General features: G+C 30.2%; 1 protein-coding gene across 1 annotated transcript in view; it reads right to left on the bottom strand.

Moving 5' to 3' along the window:
• Idua (alpha-L-iduronidase) overlaps positions 1-16,586 on the bottom strand; it is a 61,409-nt gene extending 44,823 nt beyond the window's left edge. Inside the window, exons 1-2 of the mRNA XM_065499250.1 lie at positions 16,094-16,586; positions 2,939-3,034 (exon numbers count right to left, since the gene is read on the bottom strand). Of these exons, the coding sequence (XP_065355322.1) occupies positions 2,939-3,034; positions 16,094-16,556 (559 nt within the window). The 5' untranslated portion in view covers positions 16,557-16,586. The remainder of the gene's footprint in view (positions 1-2,938; positions 3,035-16,093) is intronic.
• Positions 16,587-20,084: the final 3,498 nt, after the last annotated feature.

The raw sequence follows: 20,084 nt of genomic DNA, 5'->3' as shown, positions 1-20,084 counted from the left end.
TTCGAATAGGTTAACGGTATCCTACGAAGACAAAAACTCATATACAAGTAAATATGGACATATTTTAAGTAAAAAAGAGCTTTTATTTTAATTTTTCTCGAAATATCTTAATTTTTTTCCTAAATTTTTTGTTCAAGTGGCCTGAAACACGTTAATGGGCTGGCGAATTTGTAATAACTTTAAAATTTTTTAATCAAATTTTGTCATTTATATCTCATTACAACGATAATTACGTACATATTTCGATTCTTTTGCATTCAATTGCAAAAGTATTTATTTAGTAGCAAAATTTTTTCAAAAACTGAAAAATTTGCATTTTTCTCTAATTTTGGCGATAATACAGTTTTTGGGTCATTTTGAACCAAAGGAGATACAGGGTTAATTTCCAAAATTTTTTTTTTAATGTAATATTCATTAATATAAATAAATCTACACATTTCTAGAAAACAATGCAGGAAGTTAACGAGTTTCACCTATTTATTCCATATTAACAGTAAAATTTTGCATATATCTGAACTTTGACCTCGATGCGCGTCCAGAAATCGTTGCCCGATTTGGCTCAAATTTTTAGCACTTAACATTTAGGCCTAGTGTCACAATATTCCACCCGGCACTCTTCAAAATTTTAACAAACATTTTTTTCCATACAACTGATTCTCACTCTAATACATACATTAATATTTATATGTACATATGTATGTATGTACGATTATATAAAAATTAATGTATGTCTGTTTATTAGGGTTAAGCTAGTATAGATATATGTATGTATACATATATATTAGGGTGGCCCTTATAAACGAAAGTTGGATTTTGGCCATTTTGACCATTCTAAAAAAATCATCCTGAAAAATTTTTTGGTAAATCGTGCCGCAAGCCTTCTGAAGTTTTGAGATGCATTTACAAGGGGAAAATGCATTTTTTTCAGTTTTTGTAAAAATTTTGCCATTAAAAAATTACTTTTGCAATTTAATTTAAAAGAATCTAAATGTGTACGTAATTGTCGTTCAAATGAGACATAAAATACAGAAATTGGTCAGAAAATGTTAAAGTCATTAAAAATTCGCCAGGCCATTAACGTGTCTCAGGCAACTAGAACAAGAAAGGTAGGAACAAAATTAACATATTTTGATAAATATTAAAATAAAAGCTCATTTTTACTTAAAATATGTCCATATTTACTTGTATATGAGTTTTTGTCTTCGTAGGATACCGTTAACCTATTCTTAGGTATGAACAAAAAAATAAAATTTTTTAACGGCAGTTTCAAAACTCCATTTTCAAATTTTGAAAAATTTTGTTAAACAAATTTCAGAATTTTTTCATCATCTCATTGGGATTTATTAAGAATATAATAGGGAATAAAAATGTGAAAAATGAAATATATGAAAATATCTCTTATAGTTTTTCCGTACCTGCGATTTAAATTTTGAAATTTTCGAGAAAAACCAATTATTTTATTCAGAGTATAGTCCAGATAATTCTAAATATACTCTGAAACTTTTACTAAAATCGGAAAACGTTAACCCTTAAATCGTGAAGGTCAAAGATCTAATTTTTCAATATTTGGAATTTCTCTTGGAAAGATTTCGAAATGTTATATATTTTTGGGCCGATTATGACGAAATTTAACAAAAATATAACACAAAGCCTAGTATTTACAAAATCAGCAGAAAAATTAAAATTAACCCTATAGAGCACTTGGGGTTAAAATAACCCCAAACTTCTAAAACCATAAAAAAATTATGATTTTAAAAGTTTGGGGTCATTTTAACCCCAAGTGCCATTAAGTGTTAATTTCCATTCTTGTGCTGTTATTATAAACCCTAGAGTTTATGTTATATTTCTCTTAAGTTTCATCAAAATCGGCCCAAAAGTATATAATATTTCGCTATCTCTCCATGAAAAATTCCAAATATTGAAAAATTTTACCTTTGACCTTCACGATTTACGGATTAACGTTTTCCGATTTTAGTAAAAGTTTCAGAGTATATTTAGAATTATCTGGACTATACTCTGAATAAAATAATTGGTTTTTCTCGAAAATTTCAAAATTTAAATCGCAGGTACGGAAAAACTATAAGAGATATATTCATATATTTCATTTTTCACATTTTTATTCCCTATTATATTCTTAATAAATCCCAATGAGATGATGAAAAAATTCTGAAATTTGTTTAACAAAATTTTTCAAAATTTGAAAATGGAGTTTTGAAACTGCCGTTAAAAAATTTTATTTTTTTGTTCATACCTAAGAATAGGTTAACGGTATCCTACGAAGACAAAAACTCATATACAAGTAAATATCGACATATTTTAAGTAAAAATGAGCTTTTATTTTAATATTTATCAAAATATGTTAATTTTGTTCCTACCTTTCTTGTTCTAGTTGCCTGAGACACGTTAATGGCCTGGCGATATTTTAATAACTTTAACATTTTTTGACCAATTTCTGTTTTATATGTCTCATTAGAACGACAATTGCGTTCACATTTCTATTCTTTTAAATTAAATTGCAAAAGTAATTTTTTAATGGCAAAATTTTTACAAAAACTGAAAAAAATGCATTTTTTCCATTGTAAATGCATTTCAAAACTTCAGAGGGCTTGCGGCTTGCGTGGCACGTCTTAACACCAACCGATTTACCTAAAATTTTTTCAGGATGATTTTTTTACTAATGTTCACCAAACTGGGGGGTGAGAATGGCCAAAATCCAACTTTTGTTTATTAAGGGCCACCCTAATATATATATCGTCACCTTAAATGCAAACGGTTTTTGATTGATTATGGTTAAAAAATTAATCAGCCGATATTTTTATTCCCTACTAAAAAAAACCTTAAAAATAAAAGTTGAGAAAATGTAAATTTTTTGACTTTTTCTGAAATTAGGGCAAAATATCGATTGCTAAATCGACCCACTCTGTACATATGTACATACCTTCAACTGAAAAATTCAATTTATTATACGTTAGCAGATCTGGTTCATTCCATGTTTCAAATCGCCAGTTTAAAACCTTTTTTGCTCCAAACATATCTGCAAATAAAAACAAAAATTATTTTTTAGTGTTTTACTTGTCAGTTAAACGTAGCTTAACACGCTGTTATATTAAACCTGAAACATATTTAGCCGGCATTTAACTAATGGATTAATTTTTTTAGCATTGCCATAGTTTTCAGTCAAATCACATGTGCATTTCCTCAAAATATAAATATGGTAATACTTTAAATTTTATAAAAAAAGCAACAGCGTACATAACTTTTTTGTAAATTTTAACTTTATAAAAGCAAAAGGGACATTAAAGCAGGGTTTCGATATTCAGCTCTAGCAACATATTTCTTACATTTGACTATGCAATAAATATGAAATTATCTCATTTCATCACAATCAAATAATATAAATATTCATACTGTTCGTTCGTATTACTATTAAAATTGCAATGCTAGTCTGGAACAAGGTATATTAATAAGGTAGTATTATCAGAACAGCTGATCGTTTTTTGCTACTATGTTAATTTTTCGCTGTGTTGCAGAATCAATGTCAAACTTTGTTTACATTTTGTAAATGTCAAACTTTGTTTTGCTGTTAAATTCGTTTATGTTTTAAAACCAATAATAATAACTACACGAAATTAGTTTTATTTTTAAAAACATCAAATTGAATTACAAACAGATTCAAATTTATAAACATTTTTTGTTTAACAAAAATTCGCTTTGATTTATTTGTCAGCTGTTTTTGACATTTTTCCCTGATAGCCAATTCGCCTTCAAGTGCAGGCACAATGTCAAACTACATATAAAAACAAGTTAGAAAGTATGGTTGGTCAAGCCCGACCATATAATACCCTACACTAAGTAAAAGAGCATGAATATTTTGCGTGTATACCAACATTTTTAAGCGATTTATGTGATTTTCGGAAGCGGGTCTATATAGGAGCTATGACTAATTATGGACCGATCGTAACAAAATTTTGTGACATGAATTTTGTATATGGGGCATTTCATGTCAAGTGAACCAACTTTTGAAATCGATGTCTTCCGATCGGGATGAAATTTGCACCAAGGTTAGCTCTATTGGATAGTAACTCAGACACAATTTTTCAACAACATCGGTCGAGAACTCTCTGAGTTATAGGGGGTAAAATTTTGACAATTTGGTCAAACAGGGGTTTTTTCTTATCCATGTAACTTATTACCTATTGTTCTTAGCAAAATGTGTCCCAAATAGTATAGATAGCTATTTCTTCGATATTTCTAAAAAAAATATTTAAAAAAAAAAATAAAAAATTTTTAATATTTTTTTTCCGAAATCAAAAACTTTTTTTTTTTTTTTTTAAAATTTTTTTTTTTTTTTTTTTTTTTCTTAAAATAAAGTTTAGATATTTTCCTTGAACACCTACTTGGTCGCTTAGTGGGATGCGAGTGGGATATCTATCAAAATAAATATTTTGTAACTCAAAACATAAAATTTTTGACTTTTTTTGCAAAATCAAAAACTTTGTTGACTTTTTTTTTCAAAATGGACCCTTTTTTAATCTTTTTTTTTAGGTCAAACAAAAGCTTAGATATTATCCTTGAAGACCCTTTTGGTCGCTTAGTGGGATGCGAGTGGGATATCTATCAAAATAAATATTTTTTAACTCAAGACTTACAATTTTTGACTTTTTTTTTTTGCAAATACGATTTTTTTTCCAAATGGGCCCTTTTTTTAAAATTTTTTTTGTAGTCAAAAGAAAGCTTAGGTCCATTCCTTTAAGATATTTTTAGTCCCTTAGTGGGATGCGAGTGGGATATCTATCAAAATAAATATTTTGTAACGCAAGACATACAATTTTTTAATTTTTTTTTGCAAAATCAAAATTTTTTTCCAATATGGGCCCTTTTTTAATTTTTTTTTTGCTCAAAAGAAAGCCTAGGTCCATTCCTTTAAGATATTTTTAGTCCCTTAGTGGGATGCGAGTGGGATATCTATCAAAATAAATATTTTGTAACAATTTTTTAATTTTTTTTTGCAAAATCGAAATTTTTTTCCAATAGGGACTTTTTTTTAAAAATTTTTTTTGCTCAAAAGAAAGCTTAGGTCTTTTCCTTTAAGACCTATTTTGTCACTTAGGAAGCTGTGAGTAGGATATCTATTAAAATAAAAATGTTAAAAAAAAAAAAAAAAAATTTTAAAAAAAAGTCAAAAAAGTTTTTGATTTCGGAAAAAAAATATTAAAAATTTTTTATTTTTTTTTTTAAATATTTTTTTTCGAAAGATCGAAGAAATAGCTATCTATACTATTTGGGACACATTTTGCTAAGAACAATAGGTAATAAGTTACATGGATAAGAAAAAACCCCTGTTTGACCAAATTGTCAAAATTTTACCCCCTATAACTCAGAGAGTTCTCGACCGATGTTGTTGAAAAATTGTGTCTGAGTTACTATCCAATAGAGCTAACCTTGGTGCAAATTTCATCCCGATCGGAAGACATACATATATAAATTAAACATTTATGACCGATAAAGTCCAATTTCGAGAGGACATTTGTATGGGGGCTAGGTGAAATAATGGACCGATTTCAGCCAGTTTCAATAGGCTTTGTCCTTGGGCAGAAAAAGAAATATGTACCAAATTTTATCAAAATATCTTCAAAATTGCGACCTGTACTCTGCAATTTTTAGTAGCCTGCAATTTTTAGTAGCAAACACAATCCATTGCACATCCACCAAAATATATGTTCGTGCTTTAGTAGCACACACAGTTTTTTTGTCGAGCTAATATTGCACTCCATTCGTTTTATTTTAGTTGTGTTCGAGTACTTGATAATTTGTAATAATTTGTACAAATTATCACTGGATGCTACGGTATTCCGTTCGTTTACTTTTAAAAACTTGTAACGAGAGAGCAAGAGAGTGTTAAAAGTGACAGTTCGTAGATAGAGAACATGATATTTTTTACTGGACATTTTTTGTCCAATAAAAAATATCAACATAAAAAATATGTTTAAAACATAATTGCCCAATTCACAATTGATGTCGTAGTGTTGTATCATTGTATGTCATAAATATTTTTCAAACAAATTTTTCGAAACAAAAAAAAATATTAATAAAAAAAATTACGACATACAACGCTACGACACCAATTGTGAATTGGGCAATTGTTGCAAATGTAAACAAAAAAAAAAGTTGAAAATTATCACAATTTATATATAAGTCTTGCAAAGAAAAGAATTAAAATAACACAAAACAAACGTTTAAAATTGATTTATAATAAAATACAACTTATTTTTACAAATTCTTGTTCGCGTACTTTTTTGGATATTTTTTTAGATTGAGAGTAAATGTATTTTTACGCTCTAAATCAGTGATGTTCACGCCATACAACAATTGTTTGAAAAATTTACACACATTTGTTATGCTCTTTTAAAGACTTTTGTTCATCATCGCTGAGCATGCGAAGAAAACACATATGGCGGACTATCGTCATTTTTAGAGTCTAAATTAAAGTTACTGAATAATTTTTACTGGAAAGTACGCGGACACACCTAATATTTCAATTAGAGTCAAAAATATTTACTTTAATGGATAATAGTTATTTCGTATTACATACTTGACAAAAAAATAACTAGCAGCATCCAAATAGGCAAAAACAAGAAATATCAATGCAACCATAGCAAAGCAACCAAAGAAATGTAAATTGCTGCCAGAGAAAATTGCTAGCACAACAAAACAAAAACGAATGCTGACGCTCAATATTAGTTCGTCAAAAAAGTGTATATGCTACTATAGCACGAACATATATTTTGGTTGTTGTGCTACAATAACGAGTTGACAACTGGTTGTATCTGCTACTAGAAATTGCAAACTAACATTGCAATTTGTATAGTAATATATGAATAGTAACAGCAATTTATATTAGCAGAGTTATACAAAATTAGAATAGTTACTATATTTTTAGAATGCAGATTGATAAAAATGTATATTAACTACAATTGACGGCTAATACATTAGCAATTGTAAACCCTGCATTAAAGTATATAAAAAAATATTAAGAATTATATTGATGTTAATAAAGGAAATCAAAACAAAGAGCTCTTGTGCTGAATTGTTTATTTTATTTGTCGTCTGTTTGTGCTTTGGCATTTTATACTTAGTTTTAACCAAAGTAAATTAATAAAGTAGACTCAGTAGAACAGCTGACTATTTTTTTTACTTTGGTCTGAACTGTCAATTCACTTGTGGTTGTTGTGGCGAAAAATACAACAAGCCCAAAAGCAAAAACAACAACAGGCAACTTTGACAGCTCAGACCTTAAACCAAAAACAAAATTGCTTGTGGTTTTTGTAAATGTTGTATTTGTTGTAGTACTGTCGCTACTTTATTAATTTACTTTGGTTTTAACTCACCAATGATGCTCAGTTAAACCTGAAATGAACATCATTGTTCTAAAGTTTAGAACAGTCATGCCCAAGCCCTATACTCTTGGTACTCTTTTGTTTTTGTAATTGCTCTTAGCTATAGGCTGTGTGTTTTGTATACTCACTAGAGCACTCAGCACTAGCAATACAAAATACACAAACAACTTTGTCTTATTATTTTTTTGTCGTTCTTCACTCGTATGCTTTGCTGGTAAACATTGACGACTGCGATCATCCATGTAGATTTTGTTTTTGTTTATCGTATGATATTTTAAAAATGTGTGTGTTGAAAGTGTGTTTTTTTTATACCCTCCACCACCATAAGTGGTGAATGAGGGTATATATAAGTTTGTCATTCCGTGTGTAACATTGAGAAATATTCATCTGAGACCCAACAAAGTATATATATTATTGATCCTTATGAAATTTTAAGTCGATTGAGCCATGTCCGTCTGTCTGTCCGTCTGTCTGTCTGTGTAAAACACGCTCACGTCCAAAATAGACAAACAAAATGGTTAAACTTGCAAGAAAAATGTTTACTGTTCTCCTAAGCAGTTTGGTATTGAAAATCAGCGAAATCGGTACAGTGGAACCAAAGTTATGAATGAAAATGTGGGACAACCTCAAAAAAAAATTGATAATTTTCATATATTTTTGGACATTTTTTGTAAATATATTGTAGCTAATATCATAAAATTTTGCACTCGTTACTTTTATGATAAAAGGAGTAACTCTGGTTAAAATTATAAGAATCGGTCCAAGATTTCTCCTAGCCCCCATACAAATTTCTTCCCGACATATGGTTATATGGTCTATAAATGCCTACAGAATAGGAATATCCACATGAAATTCAGCGAAAATAAGTTTCGTGGTAAAAGAAATTATATTACAAACTTTTTCGTGGATCGGCCTATATTTGACCATAGCCCCCATATAAAGTACACTTCCAAAAATCTCTTAAATAAGCATAAATGTCTTATAAATATCGCTATCAAGTTGAAATTCGACATGAATAATCCCAATATATACCAAAATTGCTGTACCTAATTCTATGAAAATCGGCCGATAATTGGTTATAGCTCCCATATAAGGACCACTTCCGAAAAACACAATAACCTACATAAATATCAAAAAATATCAATATCAAAAGAAAATTTCACACACATCCATAGTTTATATTTAGATTTCATACTACTGGATTTTGTGAATATCGGTCCATATTTGACCATAGCTCCCATATAAGGTCCACTTCCAAAAATCAGTTAAGTACTCATAAATCTCTTATAAATACATTTATCATGCTAAAATTCGACAAAAATTATACTCATATATATAGATATCACTGTACCAAATTTTATGCAGATTGGCCGATAATTGGTCATAGCTCCCCTATAAGGCCCATTTCCGAAAAAAGATATTAACCTTAAAAATTATTAAAAACATATCGATATCAAAATTAAATTACGCACAGATCCAGTAATTTGAATCCAGTAATCATACTTCTGGATTTTGTGAATATCGGTCCATATTTAACCATAGCTCCCATATAAGGTCCACTCCCGAAAATCACTAATATCCTCATAAATTTCTTACAAATATAGTTATCAGGTTGAAATTCAAAACAAATTTATTCAATATATACAAAAATCGATGTACCAAATTTTATGATGATAGGCCCATAATTGGTCATAACCTCCATATAAGAACTACTTCTGAATGTAAGACAACCTAAAAAAAAAACATGATAATTTTAAAATTGTTTTTGTTATATGTGCAAATATATTGCAGATAATACCATCAAATTTTGCACAAATTATTTTTATAGTAAAAGGACTAACTCTGGTAAAAATTATAGGAATCGGTCCATGATTTCTCCTAGCCCCCATACAAATTTCTTCCCGAAATATAGTTCTATGGTCTGTAAATGCCTACCAAATTGTAGTATCGACACAAAATTCAGGAAAAATAAGTTTCGTGCTTAAAAAAATCACAACGCCAAATTTTTTGTAGATCGGCCCATATTTGACCATAGCCCCCATATAAAGTTCAATTCCGAAAATCAGTTAAATAAGCATAAATGTCTTATTAATATCGCTATTAAGTTTAAATTCGTCATAAATAGTCCCAATATATACCAAAATCGCTGTACCTAATTCTATGAAGATCGGCCGATAATTGGTTATAGCTCCCATATAAGGACCACTTCCGAAAAACACATTAACCTATATAAATATCTGAAAAATATCAATATCAAAACAAAATTTTATACAAATCTCTAATTTATATTTAGAAATCATAAATTTCATAAATTCAACAAAAATAATAAGTATATACATAGAAATTTCTGTACCAAATTTTACGCAGATTGGCCGATAATTGGTCATAGCTCCCCTATAAGGCCCATTTCCGAAAAAAGATATTAACCTTAATAAATATTTAAAACAAATCGATATCAAAATGAAGTTACGCACAGACCATAGCTCCCATATAAGGTCCACTCTCGAAAATCACTAAACTCGTCATAAATTTCATACAAATATATTTATCAGGTTGAAATTCGAAACAAATTTTTTCAATATATACAAAAATCAATGTACCAAATGTTACGATGATAGGCCCATAATTGGTCATATAAGAACTAATTTCGGAAAACATATTAACCTTCACAAATATCCAAAAAAATCTATAATGAACTAAAATTTTACACCGATCAGTAATTTGTATCCAAGAATCGTACTACAAGATTTTTAAATATTGGTCCATAATTCGTCATAGCTCCCATATAAGGTGCACTCTTGTTAATGGCGTTGTTTATATGAAATTGTACAAAAATAGCACTCAAATACTTAGGCCCATAATAGGTCATAGGTTCCATATATTGAATCAAAATAGTTCACAGATCAGTAATTTTTAAAATCATACTACTGAGTTTTGTGAATATCGATCCATAATACATAAAAATCACGTTAAAATATTTTATGACAATCGACTCATAATAGGTCATATCTCCCATATAAGTCCCAAAAGCCAATATCTTGAAATTTGTCTAAATACATATACCCTTTTTTATACCCTCCACCACCATAAGTGGTGAATGAGGGTATATATAAGTTTGTCATTCCGTGTGTAACATTGAGAAATATTCATCTGAGACCCAACAAAGTATATATATTATTGATCCTTATGAAATTCTAAGTCGATTGAGCCATGTCCGTCTGTCTGTCTGTCCGTCTGTGTAAAACACGCTCACGTCCAAAATACGCAAACAAACTTAGTAGAGTTGCAAGAAAAATGTTTATTATTGTCCTAAGCAGGAAATTCAAAACAAATTTATTCAATATAGACAAAAATCGTTGTACAAAATTTTATGATGATAGGCCCATAATTGGTCATAACCTCCATGTAAGAACCACTTCAGGAAAACACATTAACCTGCACAAATATCCATAAAAATCTATACTGAAGCAAAATTGTACACCGATCAGTAATTTGTATTCAAGAATCGTACTACAAGATTCTTTAAATATTAGTCCATAATTCGGCATAGCTCCCATATAAGGTCCACTCTTGTTAATAGCGTTGTTTATATGAAATTCTAAATAAATAGCCCTTAAATACTTAGGACCATAATAGGTCATAGCATCCATATATTAAAATAAAATAGTACACAGATCAGTAATTTGTATTCAAAAATCATAATACTGAATATTGGTCCATAATTGGCCACAGCTCTCACACAAAAACATAAAAATCACGTAAAAATATTTTATGACAATCGAATCATAATAGGTCATAGTTCCCACATAAGTCCCACAACCAAATATTTTGAAATTTGTCTAAATATATTTGCATACCCTTTTTTATACTCTGTTTCTTCACTTGATGTTAAAAGGGAAAAATGTTGATCCAAACGTATTAACTAATTATTAAGTATATAAATTGTTAAATTTCATACGTTCTAATAGGAATTTCAGTTATAAATTGCTGAATTAGATACAATATGTTGTACATTTGAAATAAAATATCTTCTGCGTAAACTAGTCTTTCTAACAATTGTTATATTATTTCAGTTTGTATACCTTCATATTTAGGTGGAGGGTATTTAAGATTCGGCACGGCCGAATATAGTACTCTTACTTGTTTCTTTTTTCTTTGTATGAATTGGTTTTAGCAACAACAAATATTGAATAAAAAGTAGCTTTTCTTTAAATGTATTGGTGTTTACTCTTCCATAAGGAACTTGTGGGCACCCCTGGTTTAGAACAATGATGTCCATTCCTGTTTTGTAGTGAAGATGAGAGTACAACTATTTCTCATTTCTTGTTTTTTCGCTCATACACTTATACAAGTGCAAAATGTAGTAGTATATGTCTGCCGATCGCGGTTCTAAACTATGGCAGCAATAACTAGGCAGTTTTTCTTAACAACTCAAGTATTATACATATCAGGGCACACTAAGAAAGGTGACTGCATCACTACAACAATACAAAAACAACAGGTACTTTGTTTTTGTTAAAAAGTAGGTGAACTGTCAAAGTTGCCTGTTGTTGTTTTTGCTTTTGGGTTTGTTGTATTTTTCGCCACAACAACCACAAGTGAATTGACAATTCAAACTGAATAAAAAAAATAATCAGCTGTTTCATCGCAGTCACCTTTCTAAGTGTGCCCTGATACATATGTATAATAGTTCTCAAGGCGAATTTATACAAGGTGGAGTTAGTCAATCAGCTGATTACTCTTTTTTCGTTTGTTTGGTTCTAACATCTGTCAAAGCTTGTTTTTTTACTTCAATATCTATATATTTAAAGCTAATTAACAAAATATCTATATTTTGCATAAAGAAGTAATGCCCTCACTATTCAATTATCTACACTAAGGGTCCTCATGTAAACGCTTAAAAGCCTCGCAAACTGTGCAATCTGTGCATTTTTACACTCTCGCAAATGAAATGTCACAAAATGTATGGAAATTCGTTTGCACAACTCCGATAAGTTTGCGCAACAATTTAGACTCGCAAACTTGAATTTATTGTGCATTTGATGAATCAGCTGCTTTTGTTTACTTTTATTTATAAGAAATAAAAATCAAATAAAATATAAAAATTTTGTGCATGTGAAAATTGTGTAACTTTGGAACAGAATGATTGTATTAAATGACATTGTGTATGAAAACATTAACCAACAGCTAGAACATAAACAAAGTCCTCCAAACTATGTATACCACCGTTTGTTCCAAAGATTTAACTTTCATTCAACATTTTAAAATTAAAATTTATACAATTTGAAAAAAAAATTATTAAAGCTTTTGTTGAATTTATGTATTTTTATTTGACAAATATAAATTTTCTGTATAAACTTGCACAAAATTGAAAAGGTGGGTTCATGAAACATGTCGCGCAAATTTGCCCATTTGCACAAATGGGAAACTTAAGCGTTTAAATGAGTACCCTTACTATATTTAGTTTTAATACATATTTGTTTAATTTTTAATTTCTGTTTTTTGACATTTGTTAAGACCATTTGTTGTTTTTGTAGAACTACCACCACCTTGTATAAATTCGCCTTGATAGTTCTGTTGCGGGACTGTAACCAAAAAAATGTATTGTTGACTTAGAGCTAGTTTCTGGGATAAAGATAATCTACATTCTTAGTTTAAACCTAGATAAAACTGAAAATTGATTTTCTCACATAACTGAGAAAAACAAACACATTCAAGACAACAGGCTACACGAACACAAATTCTTCTGGCTGCAGTTGTAGTGGTGTGGCAGCTACTGAATTATTTTAAAGATGACAGCTACAACGTAAACAGCTGATTTATAATTCAGTGGTGCCACTTTCATAAAAAATAACCGTACAAAATTCCAAAGTAATTAAGATTGAAACAATTATTTTGAGTAAAAATATATATATATGGTTATAATTAATTATGTACCTGTTATTAATTTAGTTGACAAAAATAGAAATTAGCCTAATGCATGAGAGTTAGTGCCATTACGGTTAGCCGAGCGTTACACGCAAATGGTCTATATGGTGGAGTTCCGAGTCGAGTATCGAAAAACGGTTTTTGTAAGACGGTTAACCGCTTTTAATGAAATATATTTTCTAAAGCTCATTCAAACATATTTATGAAAAACGTTGATAAAGTTTTTAAAAATATTGATTTATTTTATAGAATACTAGCTTTTAACCCGCTACTTCGTTAGCGGAGCAATTCAACCAAATTTTAAAGCAAGTGAGAAAATTCAAATTTAATTTACTATCCCGAATTGTCCCAGCAATTTTATGATTTGTGTGACATAAATTGAATTAAGTTAAATTTATTGTAAAAAAAACCTTTTTTACAGTCTGATATACAAAGTAAGGGAAAAAGTGGTGTGACCATATGTACCGTTATTCTAAAGACATTTGTTATATATATATATATAGGTATTTGATATACCTCACACATTAACAAAACAGCCACGTTTATATTTGCTTTAAAATTCAAAATACTTTAAAATTTGTGGACTAATGAGTACTGCAAACGCAGAATTCAATCATTGCAAAAAAAACGTTCACATTTCTTTTGATGTCATCAGTAATACAGACACATCTGAAAGTCAGTTGAAATCTCAATATACTCAAGAAATAAATTAAAAATGTTATAAATATTATAAAGTCCTGTGGTTTATTACTTAACTCAAGTAGATATATATCTGCGTCTAATATTATTTGCATATGTTCATTAATTTATTTAATTGTCCTATTAAACCCATCGCCTTTTATTGCCACATCCTGAAACCTATGATATAAATGTCATACCGCAGGATCATTAATCTAGCTAAACATTTGATATCACTATTATAACTATCAGGTTTCTAGAATAATCTATGATCAAAGTACCATTAAGAGTCACCTTGTAAGTTCTTACTTTACTCAGGATCATGGTTCTCAAATTATATGTGTCTATGTCAGAAGTAGTAGGTAGGTGGGCATTCATATTGCTCAGGCAATGAAGGAACACAACAAAATTAGCAAAATTAAAAAATTAATTAACATCGTTACCTCTTCACTTCTGATACATATGGAAAATTAACGTTTTTTTTTTTGTTTTCATTGTTTTAAAAACTCAAAAAGTATCTAAATAAAAACGAACCAAAGAAAATATATACGACCTATTGCTTGAAATGATCCAAGAACCCATTTTCGATGGGAAAACCTGAAAAATTCCTTTAACTGCATGATTTGTAAATGGATTTCGCTGATTTTAAATACCATAATTTGCATGCTTCGTACATACATATATACTTTATAGGGTCGTAAAATTTTATTGGGGAAATTACAAACGGAATGACAAACTTATATATACTCTTCTCACGAAGGTGAAGGGTATAAAAACGAGTACAACGATATACATATGTATTTCCGAATTTCGTTTTTTTAGTTTATTCAATAAGCTAAACAGTTTTCGAAATAACGGTATATCTCGAAAACAAGAGCTAACATAAAACAAGTAAGAAAGTATGGTCGGTCAAGCCCGACCATATAATACCCTACACTAAGTAAAAGAGCAAAAAAAAATTTTCTTTTAAAATTTCAATAATTTATATTTTTGAGTGATTTTCGGAAGTGGGGTTATATGGGGGCTATGACCAATTATGGACCGATCACCATGAAATTAGGTCGTGTGATTTATGTCTATATTAAAGTTAACTATGTTGAATTTTGTGAGTTTACCAAAATTTTTAAGCGATTTATGCACGTTAAAGTGATTTTCGGAAGCGGGTCTATATGGAAGCTATGACTAATTATGGACCGATCGTAACAAAATTTGGTGACATGAATTTTGTGTATATAAAACTTATTTGGAGCGGAATTTGTGGAGATACATATATAAATTAAACATTTATGACCGATAAAGTCCAATTTCGGGAGGACATTTGTATGGGGGCTAGGTGAAATAGTGAACCGATTTCAGCCAGTTTCAATAGGCTTGGTCCTTGAGCCGAAAAAATAATATGTACCAAATTTGATCGAAATATCTTCAAAATTGCGACCTGTACTCTGCGCACAAGGTTTACATGGACAGCCAGCCGACCAGACGGACGGACGGACATCGCTTAATCGACTCAGAAAGTGATTCTAAGTCGATCGGTATACTTTAAGGTGGGTGTTAGACTAATATTTTTGGGCGTTACAAACATCTGCACAAACGCATAATACCCTCCCCACTATGGTGGTGTAGGGTATAAAAACGGTTAGCACCACTGGATTGAGCGTACCCGAATTAGGTAAACCCGCCGGGTGCCCCGTTTGACAGAAAAAGTGTCAAATTCGTGGACAGTGTTTTTAGTTCTTACAACTTAAAGTAAACAAAAACAGCTGATTCATCAAATGCACAATAATTCTGTTCAAGTTTACGAGTCTAAATTGACGCGAAAAGCACAAAGTATACAGAGGTGTCAAATTTGACAGTTCAAAAACACTAAAATCACCTTTTTTGAAATTGTTTCGATAGAAATAGAAAACAAATTTGCGGTTTAATACAGACAGTGCGTTAAAACAAACAACTATATAAATAAGCACAAAACCAAACCAGTTGAAATTGTTTCGAGCGAAAGAGATAAATATACTTTTTTTTTCCGTGTCGCCTCTGTATACTTTGTGGCGAAAACTTTCACAGTTCTATAATATTCCTTTTTACATACTTACTTAAATAATGTCTGGCGACTTGGTAGCTTAAGTTGTCCCAATATAAACCATTCTGAGTTGGGTTTTTAATAAAGACATCCGATAAATTTGCCATAAACTCAATAACTGGTTTTATATTCATTTCATCCAAATCCATTAGGAATTTATCCAAAACACTAAAATCGTAAATAGGTACTCCGGACTGTGAGAACTGTTCAAACTGTAGCAGTTCCAATAACCAATGTATGCGTATATGTGTTATGGCACCTCTAGGAAGTGCTGCTATATACAACAGATTCATTTGCATGGCGTCTGAGAGAAGTGAGTCTCTAATATCGTCATGTATGATTCTACCGGCGGGACATAAACCAGTATTTGTCCAAAACTTCGGAAATTTGTAATACGTAGTATCACAGGTGTAATTAAATCGATGCAGAGATGAGAGAGTTAGTGCTCCCATTAGAATCATCAAAGAACCGGCCATTGTTTTTAATTTACTTAACAACTGCGACTATTGAATACTGACTAAATTTACTTTGTTACTAAATCATTTAAGAGTATGTGTGTGTGTGTATGTTTGTGTGATTAACAACATTAAGTAGTGATAAGAAACAGCTGTTGGCATACTGTAGAATAATAAAAATATGTATATTAGGGACATAACTATTAAAATTTTTTCCAAATACATAAGCAAATTGGCATAGCATAGTCAAATTCAGCATTAAAAAATATGTAAAATCACGGTATTATTTTTCGCCGTTGTTAAAAAAGTTTACGCACCAAACGCAACAAAGTTTTTCTTTCAATATTTTCAATTATTTTGAAATATAATATATTTTAAGGTTCAATTAGACGTGCCATAACCATATAAAACAGCTGTTCGAACCAAACTTATGGGCCACACTGTATTTGATTATTGGCGACATACCATAACGCCATAGCCATAACCACAGATTATTACAGATAAGAATCAGCTATTTTTATGAATATGGCAACCAAAATACAACCTATAAATAAATGTCAAAATGGTGGTGATTTGAAAAGAGGGACAAATATATAATAATGTTTGTTTGTCCCTCTTTTCAAAATACGTAACTATTTATTTATGTTCAATATTTCAAATTCTTTTGTCAAAAAATAAAAAATATTAATTTTTGAAAAACAAAATTTATGTTTAAAGCTTAAAAGTTGAAATGCAAAATATTTTTGAAGAAACAGACAAAAATTCAATTAGCAATTTCTGCTGGGAAGAACTTTCTGCAGCATGAAGCCAATAACAGATAATATCATTAGGAAAGAACTGCCGGCAATAGCAACTTCAGACAAATTTCATGTGTATTTTGAAGTCGGCTCTAGAGCAGATGGATTTACCGCAAATGTATATGTATGTATATATGTATGTACAGAATGTTTTATTATTTGAAGTGAAGGAGAGAAATTTGCAAAAACCTATTTAAAACGTATATAGATTCTTCTTCCTCCTGCAGATTTCAGCAAATATCCCCTAAAAGCGAATCAATTTTTTTGCCACTATACCAGTGTTCGAGTCTGGCTGTTACTTGGTGAAACCTATCGCTATGTTCATCAGACTCGGCTGGTGATTGTTCATTAAATTTTTCTGCATGACAATGCAAAAAATGTATTTTCAATGACATTCTGACCAAGGCGAATTTATACAAGGTGGAGTCAGTCAAACAGCTGATAACTTTTTTTTTCGCTTTTTGGTTCTAACAGTTGTCAAAGCTTGTTTTTATATTTAAATATCTACATCATAGACTAACATAGACCCGAATCAGCTGTTTTTAGCAACATGGCGGAGGCAAACAAAAAAAATTTACGAAAAATTAACAAAAGAAAATGTATAATAAACCACGGTAGATTTAAAAGAGGGACAAACATATAAAATTATCTTTCTATATCTCGTCTCACACACTCATCGATTTTTTACTACATTTTATTTTTTCTCTCGCTCTAAAAAAAATTAAAAAAAATGTAAACAAAACCATACGGTTCGAAATTACTTATTTGACAGCTGTCAATGCTCTCTTATCTGTAATAATCTGTGATCTACATATTCTAATCGTATTAACAAAATATTTATTTTTTACATAAATAAGTAAAGCCCTCACTATTTAATTATCTACACTACATTAAGTTTTAATACATACAGGTAAGCCCCCATTTACGCGGTACTTTATTTACGCGAATTCGATATAACGCGAACTCAAATTAGGAACCATTTTTTCAAATACGCGACTTTTTTTACACGATTTTTATATAACACCGACTTCTTTTTTGAAAACTTCGTTAATTTTTATGAATTTTTTGTTATGTTTTGATCTCTTTTATTAGAATATTTTGTTTTTTTTAATTGACATTTTTTCCATAATTTTCGATAAGAAATTATTTTATTAGTTGAGTTTTTTTTTTCTTCGATTTTGAATTTTTGTGTAGTTACATCAGCTTTAATTACGCGATTTTTAGGTCCCAATTTCTATTTTGTTATTGGCCCCACAAAAGCATTTCGTTCCAAATTAGAACCTCGTTTTACGCGAATTTGATTTACACGCTATTTTTTTGGGCCCAACAAACCGCGTAAATGGAGGCCTACCTGTATTTGTTTAATTTTTCATTTTTGTTTTTTGACATTTGTTAAGACCAATTGTTGTATTTGTAGAACTGATAGCACCTTGTATGAATTCGCATTGATTCTGACGTTTAAGTTTTTAAATGCGGTTAGCATATTTTCAATTAAAATTCGCCAATTTTCAGACCGAAGATTTCCTAAAATATTTTCTATTACCGATTTCACACAATTCCAGGCCAATAGCAGGATTTCATTCAATGCAACTTCAAATTGTTGGTTCTTCATTAGACGACGGATGTCCGGTCCATTAAGAATTCCTGTAAAATAGAAACATTATGATATTAAATTTAAATCTAATTTAATAAAGTAGTTAGAGTTCATACATTCTTTTATTTTCATACCGCTTTATCGTGGAAAAATTCGGCGCAATTCGGTAAAAGCAATCCCATCTGGGTTCAATGCTTTTATAAAATTTTTTACAATACCCAGTTTGATGTGAGGGAAGCAAAATTTTTTCCATCGGCACAAGTGGTAATTCAATCCAATCCAGTGGTAAATAAAGCCCAATCCCGTGTATTGTACTGGTCGATATTAAAACGCGTATTCCATAAGCACATGAAGCACATATTTTTAGTATGTCCCAATTGCATGCCTCTAAAAGAGCCGCCACTTTTAAATCTGCGCATATTTTCCACTTGTGGTCTTCATATTTAATTAACTGTATTATTTTTTTCATTGATGAGTATGTCTCTTTAGTATTTGTGCTTAGAGCATTGGTAGGAAAAAAGAGGCATTTAATTCGTGTGCTCTTTTGGGTAAAAAATAAAATATCCACAACAACATCAAGAAACTGAATGAATTGTGTGTATTTTTACGCTCTATTACGCTCTTTTGTTCACATTCAGGTTGTTTGACGAAAATCATCGTAACCTGAACAATATGAACGCCTACCATGGGCTTAGAGCAGTGATGTTCAAAAATATAAATGAAGATGTATTGGTGAGAGAGCTACCCAGCAAACATAATGTCAAACACTTAAAATAAGAACAAAATAAAGAATGTTTAGATTTAGAATTTTTGCCAGATATAACCGATTTATTAAATGAATGTAATTTAAATTTTAAGGAAATAAAAGAATACACATTATACGACCGAAATTCTCTAAAATTTTTTATTTATTTCTGACTTTGTTGTTTTGTGTTCATTTGTAATTGAAACGCGTGTGTTTGCTTTGCTTCGTCCAAAAACCAACCAACAACAATGTTTAATGAATTTCTGAAAAAATGAGACATTTGTTACGCTCTTTTAAAGAGAACAAGAATATGTGTGTTGTTACTCAGCGCGAAAGCACAATGAAATGAACATCATTGGCTTAGAGCTATCGGAATAGGGTTTTTAAATTAGTGACATGTAACAAAACAGCTT

The sequence above is a fragment of the Calliphora vicina genome, chromosome 2 (assembly GCF_958450345.1).
Source record: "Calliphora vicina chromosome 2, idCalVici1.1, whole genome shotgun sequence".
In the NCBI taxonomy this organism is placed as follows: domain Eukaryota; kingdom Metazoa; phylum Arthropoda; class Insecta; order Diptera; family Calliphoridae; genus Calliphora; species Calliphora vicina.
Note: the sequence above shows the minus strand (reverse complement) of the source record. Positions and strands in the feature narration are given on the sequence as shown.